The sequence below is a fragment of the Miscanthus floridulus genome, chromosome 12 (assembly GCF_019320115.1).
Source record: "Miscanthus floridulus cultivar M001 chromosome 12, ASM1932011v1, whole genome shotgun sequence".
NCBI lineage: Eukaryota > Viridiplantae > Streptophyta > Magnoliopsida > Poales > Poaceae > Miscanthus > Miscanthus floridulus.
In genome coordinates this window covers 63,640,943-63,648,900 of record NC_089591.1, presented here as the reverse complement: position 1 = coordinate 63,648,900, position 7,958 = coordinate 63,640,943, and the positions used below count along the sequence as shown (strand labels likewise).

Below are 7,958 nucleotides of genomic sequence, written 5' to 3'. Positions count from 1 at the left end.
GGTTGGCACGGCCTGCTGTTCACTATACCGGGCTGGGCTAAGGTAGGGCTAAAAAAGCGGGCTTCCGGGCGGACCACCAGGTTTCATGTACATCTTTGCGCTCGATATTGTTTGGTTCATTGGTTGGTTACCGTTATAATAACAGAAAAGCTATCTGGTGCTCGGGTGTTTGGTGTTCCTATCCGTGCGCGCACTCTCGTTTTCCTGTACGTCAGATCAGGGTGTTGGTGACCACGTCCGCACAATGATGTTCAGTCGGAAACCGCTGCTTCCGTGCCTTAAAAACTGCTCGAGCTTACGTCGCCCACCTCACCCCTACACCGGGTCAGCAGCCGCTGGACCCCACCATTGGACCATGCATGCACGCAGCCTGATCCATCTTTTATGCATGCATTGCACCGCGACCACAACCGTGGTCGAGAAAGTTATAGAAAGCGTGGTAGATTTGCTCCTTGCTTAGTATCTGCGGATTACGTCTTATTGAACTATATTTTTACTATTCTTATTTAGGTGTAAGTTTTGTGTTCCGTTAGTGTAAATTGATTGTCGTAGATGAGAATGGTCACAATTACTCGAACAATTATCTGATTTTTTTGGCTATTTTTATTTCCGTATGTTTTATTTGGTTCCCCTTTGGAAATCTTCTAATTTGGCTTCCATAGAAATAACCTGGCTATTATTTATTTATTTAATATTTTTGTAAATTTTATTTGGTTCTTTTGATCTAAACCCTATTGTCATGACACAATCGAGTGTTTCCTGCATCAGAAACACTCTATTTTGTTTGGGTTCTCAACCGGGTGTTTTGGTGGCATGCAACACCCGGGTGCTAGAAGCCCCTAAAACACTCAAGTGTTGAGTAGAGAGGTTCATTTAGAGGATAAGTACAATATACGAAGCCACAAAATCATATGCTAACGGCTAAAGTTTGATGCTATAAAGATCAATTACAAAACAAATATTGCAGCAAGAGAAAAATGTTGTCTTCCATATTGTTGCTTTTAATTAGTCTTTAACAGCAGTACATTTCAGTCTTAATATGATGATGCAAGTATATACTAATCTAGATAAGGAAAAAAAAAAGAAATCAAAGTATACATAAATAGAACAATAGACTCCACAAATTGTACATTCATGCTCTGAGCTAGAGTTAGTAGTTAATGCAATAATATGTACCGTAATACCTCATAGTCGATTAATCAATAGCTGATTCTCAGCCCTTGTCAACTGTCATCACCTGCGGCCGACGAGGAACCAATGCCAACCTGAAGCCATGGTTCCGTGGGCTCACCATCCATGCTCACCACGTCTTTGAGATCGCTAATCTTAGCTCTCTTGGCTGTGGTGCTGTCCGCCTCGTCTTCCTCCGCCACCGCATCCGTGGCATGGCAGCTCATCGCTGCAGCCTTCTTCGGGTGGCTAACATTACCTGGCACGGCGACGACTAGTGGCTGCAAGTGCACCGGGGCTACGTCGAGACGGAAAGAGCTGCTGCTGGCCTCGGGCCGCGCCGTGGAAGCGGCTAGTGCCACCGGGTTTGCCGCGATTGTGAGGTCGAGCACTGGCTCCGGCACGTCCGCCATCGGTCGGAGGCTGAGCTGGTGTTTGACGACGCCGACGAGATCTTCAGTCAGGGGTGGGATCATACCGGCCGCCACCGGGTTGCAAGAGTCTGCCGTGTTCGAGGTGAGCCAGTGGCATCGCTTGTGGCCTCCGAGTGCCTGCCCAGAGGTGAACAGGCGGTGACACACTGAACACTCATGTATCTTGGCTTTTTTCTTGCATTGTGCTGCGACGGCGAGCGTGGTGGCGGCTGATGGATTGTGTCCGATGGGCACAAGCGCCATTGACAGTGATGATGTTGCCTCAGTACTCGTCCCTACATTGGTCTCGACGCCAGTGGTAGCAAAAACTCTTGTGGCATCTGCGCTTGCACCTGCATTGCCTTCATCGACAGCAGCAGCCGTGCCATTGCCATTGTTGGTATCAATGACCACTGAATGGCGTGCTGGTTCACTGGCATTGCTCTCGAACTTGGCAGCAAAACAGCCTTTCACTTTCTTGTGGCTGGCCCGGTGCCCGCCAAGAGCTTGGTGCGAGGTGAACACCTTCTTGCACGCCTTGCACTCAAAAACTCCACGTGATGCAGGTGATATGTATTGTGACACCGTAGCTACTGGAGAAGGCAGTGCCACAACTGACTCTTGTGCGTGTGTGAAAAAAGAGATTTGTTGCGGTTGCAACGGCGGTTCTCCATCACCTTCCTTGATAGATGCACTTGCTAGCACCTGATGATCCGTTGCAGTAACAGTCGCCTGCTCGTTGTTGGACTTGGACGACGATAGCATGACGAGACAATTCGCAAGGTCCTCCTCCTCTCCTAATGTGCACCGCTCTAGCGGCACCACGGTGGAAAGCTGGCGATGACGAACGTAGAGAGCCTGACCCATCTACCTCTTCTTCTTCATCCACCTCTTCTTCTCCTTCGTCCTCCGAGTTGCATTTCCCGTGTTGAAGAAAAAGCTCCCATGACGTAAACTCCTTCCCGCAGTTTATGATCAGCCTGTTCGGATTCACCCGCAGCGCATACGCGTGCGTCGCCGATGTTCCCACCGTGTCCCACTGATCTGCCCCCAGGCACTGCGCGGACGCCTCGTCGCCGAGCGAGTCGTCGTCGGCGCCGAAGCCGTCGACGTCGCTAGCACCGTGGGCTCTCATGTGCCCGCCGAGCGCACTGCCGCACGTGAACCCCTTGTTGCATACTCGACAGAAGTGCTTGTACTCCGGTGGCTGTCCCGGCGGCCGAGACGGCTGCGGTGGTGACGGAGACGGTGGCATCTGGTCATGGGTAACATGTGGTGAGGGGAAAGGTCAAACTAATGTGATGTGGAGAAGTGTGCATGCACATACCAGCGACGATAGAGATTCACACATTGCCGCGCGACAGATTCGATGGTCTCGACGGTGTCGTCTTTCCGAGCTATAGCGCCATGCACAAGCCTCTGGAGGTCATGGTAACATGTGGTGAGAGGAAGGTCAAATTAATGTGCCGTGGAGAAGTGCACATGCACGTACCAGGGACGACGGAGATTCACACATTACCGCGCGACAGATTCGATGGTCATGATTATGTTAAAAAAAAAAGATGGTCATGACGGTGCCTTCCGAGCTATAGTAGCGCCACACGCCTCTGGTGATCACAGTTGCAGCAAACCTTTCCTTTCAACTGCTTAATCCTAGTGTTTGCTATATATATACACGCTCTTTGGCAGCGTTGTGCTCCTTCTTCTGGTTAAGCTAGTGACACATGGCAAGTATTATTTTATTTTTGAAGTTAGTTTTGAGCTCTTTTTTTAACTTTAGTGTTTAGTCTCTAATTTTCAATTGAGTTTCAAACAAACTGGTTACATTATCAAAAGAACTAGCAATGCTTGCATCATGGCTACAATACAAAACTTGATGCGTTTCACTTAGCGCCATGTTTAGCAAGGAAGTATCAAATGATGCCGTGATTGGTAAGCATGTCAACTAATTCAGAAATTGCAAATAAGGATTCAAGATAAATGTATATTTGTCGTGAAGTGAATAGAAATAAATCATTTATTTCAACATTCAGGAAGAGTGTAAACATCTCATACTGTACGTAGAGCATTCAGGAAAAAAAAAACATTTTTCTCTAGAATTCATTTTGGGTTTCCAAACGAAACTTTCAAATTTTCATACAGACCAAATCTATCTCTCACCGATGCACACTGCTAATCACATAATCTTAAATAATAGAAGACTGATGCAAAACATTTCATCAAACATCGTCTAGTGGGCATGTAGAGGCTATTGGAGGGCAAGCAGAGCAAATGAAGCAACAACAATAGCTTGTAGTGCACCCCATTTTCAGTCTTGGTAGATTGAAGATGAGAGATTGATAGTATCATAAGGCAATAATACTTTGATATAACAAATTCAACATCAAGGTTACCATGGTGCAAGCTGAAATAACTATTTATGCCATTGCGGTAACTAAGAGTGTAGCATGTGACCTAGACTCATTTTTAATAAAACAAAAAATATAATTTTGAATAAAAGATACAATAAGCACTAGAGAAATTGCAACAACTAATAATAAGACTAAAAGTTGAAAGCTAAAATATAAATTCATAATGTCAAATGAAATAGATGCAACATGAGCTTATATAAATTAAACTTAGGTTTGAACTAAATACATACCACTCTACAAAAAAGATAAGTATTAGATATTCTATCTAGATGCTCCCAATGGAGCCTCTACATCAATCCTCCCAAGAGGTGCTAGAAAAAAAATTAGGAATTCTCATGAAAATTAGAATCATTTTACCATCAATTCAGTAGACTCTAATCACCCTTAATAGTATAACCTTGGGATCTATTCTTTTTTTTTCTAAATAAGAACCCACCTTTGCTATCATGAAAAACAACATAACACGACCCATGAATCCATATTTAAATTACCCACATATGCCATGACAAAACATGATCTAAAGTAATCCTAAATTTGTATATAATCATCCACCTACCATTATGACAGATAATCTACTTAACCTCTTAAATTTGCATCTAAATTACCACTTTTACCATTATTAAAAAAAACTAAATTATTCTTTCAAATCTACATATGAATTATCAAAAAAAAAGTTTAAGCATACTTATGTTTCAACATTACCACTTCTATTATTTTTAATATTTGTAATACTAAATAGAATAAGCATACAATTGTGCCATCATGTGGATTAACTACATATGCATGCATGAGCAATAGATATATATATGTTATGTTTTAACAATCATAAAAAAAATATTTTCTTAGCTACTCATATAGTAATGATACCAACAAATCATTTAGATTATACTAATACCATGACATATAATTTATAAATATCGTTATTTTAGATAAATCTATATTCTACTAAAACATTTGATATATCTATATCAATAACATACCGATGTAAGAACTCTATTTTGATAAAGAAATATTATTACAAATGTAACTTGATCAGAGAATTAAAACATCTTGAGAAGTGTGGGAGGTTAGTACAAACTAAAATTGGCTAACTACCTAGTATTCAAGATTCATTTCGGGTAAATACTAGTAAGGATCTTGAGGTTAGAACCAATACCCCATCTTAAATCTTACTTCAAACTCTAACATCAGTTTTAAAAGATGTGGTGTAGATTTTAAATGACCATCATATCATTGTATAGTACTTTAGAGTATAGTCTATGATCTAAAATCCTTGCTTACAATAAAATATGAAAGAAAGAGTTAATAAAATATACAATAAGCACAAGTGCTTTAGCTTAACTTGAGGATAAAAAATTGTAGCAACTAAAACGGTTAAAATTTGGAAATAGAAACCTAGATTCATGGTGTCATAAGATAGAGGTTGCAACAAGAGCCACCACAATATAAGCTAAGGTTTCAACTAAATGCATATTCAAAATTACCTTGCAAGTTTAAAAAATAGAGGTATAAATGAAAAATATATAGATAAATAGTCAATAAGTTTAATACAATTAGATAGTGACTACGAAGTATCTAATATACCAGTTGTGTAAGAAAATTAATAACAAAAAAACATGTAGATTTATACAAGTTAATTTTATTAGTTATATATGTATTAAACAGTAACATCAAAGTTTATATCTCATGAAATTTTAACTTGTCGATGAACTAGTTTATCATAAATTACGTTATCATCAGTCATCACGGTCGTCGCTCCAGCTAATTCTGACCATGTGTTTGGAGTTGGACTTTGGAGAGTTGCACAGATCCTCAGCAAGGACCAGGGTCCAGGGGCATCGGCATCTTCATCTGCTTCGTGAGCAAACGGAGGCGCGTCCTTTTCCGTATGACCGTACCGTATGGTTGTATCACGGTGGCCGGGTGGGGGCGAGGCAGATGGGTTGCTGCAGCGCGCGGGATGTCCTCTGCTGTGCTGGGGCCGGTGTCGTGCCCACCACCGCCTTTTTATGATGATGTGCAAAGTTAGCTGACGGCGATGTCGCACCGACAACACGATCGCATCATGCAAATATATACGTTTTCCCAGCTCTTTTCCGCGTCTGATATGGAATCATTTGGTCTCGTTGGTTTGGTTGGCAATTTGGCCAGCGTGAGCCGTGAGTTGAGGTAAAGTGATGGCAAAGTGAGCGCTGGTCCCTGTTAATGGGGTAATCTTACTTAAGCCCCCTTTGACACGGCTCATCTAAAATGGTTTCACATAGTGCAAGTCTAAACTCATAGTGCAAGCCATGATTTTTTTTTACTTTTCCTCTTCGAATATATATATAATTTTCGATCGAGGTAAAAAGGAACGCTTGCCATTGGAGTACAATGCTTGCAAGTCTAAACTCATAGTGCAAGCCATGATTACTCATTATGCTGTTTATGTACATTCCGTGCGCCCTTTGGTCACCGACACCTTCTCTACCAGCGCGACGCCGCAGCTCTCAGTCCCCAGTTGCCGCTGGTGGATGACGCAGAGATGGCCGCCCATCCCTGAAAACTTGTCCCTGAACTGGCTTTACTACGCTGCCGCTGCCTGGCGGTGCTGCGCCCTGTCGAGCGGCGGCCTCTGGACGCGGTAGTACCAGCCGCCGTGGCTCTCCTCCCGCTCCAGGTGTCGGCAGTAGCTCCGGAACACGCTAGTGCAGATGTTGAGCCTGAACTGCAACAGGAACAGGAAGTCGAGCTCCAGCGCGCCCAGCTCCGCGGGGGCCAGCCCGCCCACCGCCGCGAAGTGGGAGTTGCTGTAGTTGCGGTCCTCGACGAACTTGGACGCGACGAGGATGGCCGTGGTCAGCAGGCGCTGCGCGTTGGCGCGGACGACGCGCACGCCGGCGCCGCCTAGGCGCCGGAGCCGGTCCAGGTACGCGTACGCCACCACGTACACCTGCGGCGGGACGTGCGCGTACCGGGAGAAGCGCTCCAGGAACGCGTGCAGGCTCATGTCCAGCACCGTGCCGCTGTCGAACGCCCGCACCCTCTTCCTCGTCGCCGCTGCCGCCGATTCAGAGCCGTCGGCGTCGTCTCCCGGTGCCGCGGCGGTCGCCAGGGCCCGCTCGTTGCGGGCGATGTGCCGCTCCAGGATGGACGCGAGCACCGAGATCACGACCGGCGGCGACAGCGCCGTCGACGTCCCGTCGTCGTCGCGGCACGGGAAGGCGAACGCGTCCGACTCCGACGGCAGCTCGCTCGTTGCCATCTCTTGACTTCTGGGTCGGTGGTCACGAACCCCCACGATCCGCTCACGGGGACCTGTGCTGCTATCGACTGGCAAGCTTCGTTCTCGGCCCGCCTCTCTCGACCACACAGAACTGCACTGAACTGCAAGCTCGTGAGTCGTGAACCGTGGCTACTTGTACACGCGGGGGCGTTGGCGAGTTGTGGGGGGCGGAGAAGCTATAAACAATGGCGTGGGGCTGGACGTGTGGAGTGAAGTTGACACGAGGAAGGAGCCCGGAAGCCGTAGTAAATTGAAAGAAATTCAGATGGATGCAGCGACGACTGACAGACTTGATCGATTGGCTCGGCTGGTAGCGTGGGTGGGGGATCCGTGATCGACGAGGCTGGATTTTTATGACAAATCGCGAAAGACAAAGCAAGTACTGCCTACAGATCATCCTGTCGGTGTTGTCCGTACCATACGGTCAGGCTGTTCGTGTGGCTTTTCGTAAATGATTATAAATTTTTAGTTGAAATAGTATTTTTCTCTCACGTAATTCAATCAACAGTATTTCTTTACGAATCAGCAACCATACAAACCAGCAAACTATTATAAATTTTCAACCAAAACAGTATTTTTCTCTCACACAAACTAACAAACAATATTTTTTTATAAACCAGCGACGATACGACCGAGCGAACCAAATATTCCTCCGTCCTTCCGGTCCCGGCTCGCAGAATCGAGCGTACGTGCTACCTG

At 45.4% G+C, this 7,958-nt stretch overlaps 1 protein-coding gene and 1 pseudogene across 1 annotated transcript; both read right to left on the bottom strand.

Moving 5' to 3' along the window:
* Nucleotides 1-1,136: 1,136 nt before the first annotated feature.
* LOC136495259 (uncharacterized) lies at nt 1,137-2,934 on the bottom strand (annotated as a pseudogene).
* Nucleotides 2,935-6,282: 3,348 nt separating this feature from the next.
* On the bottom strand, nt 6,283-7,474 carry LOC136498476 (cyclin-P2-1-like). The gene has a single exon (XM_066494403.1). It carries the CDS (start codon nt 7,236-7,238, stop codon nt 6,561-6,563), a length of 678 nt encoding a protein of 225 aa, XP_066350500.1. The 5' UTR covers nt 7,239-7,474; the 3' UTR covers nt 6,283-6,560.
* Between the last annotated feature and the right edge of the window lie 484 nt (nt 7,475-7,958).

Excerpts from the sequence above, each read along its gene's own strand:
- LOC136498476 (XM_066494403.1), bottom strand. The coding sequence starts at position 7,238 with ATGGCAACGAGCGAGCTGCCGTCGGAGTCGGACGCGTTCGCCTTCCCG.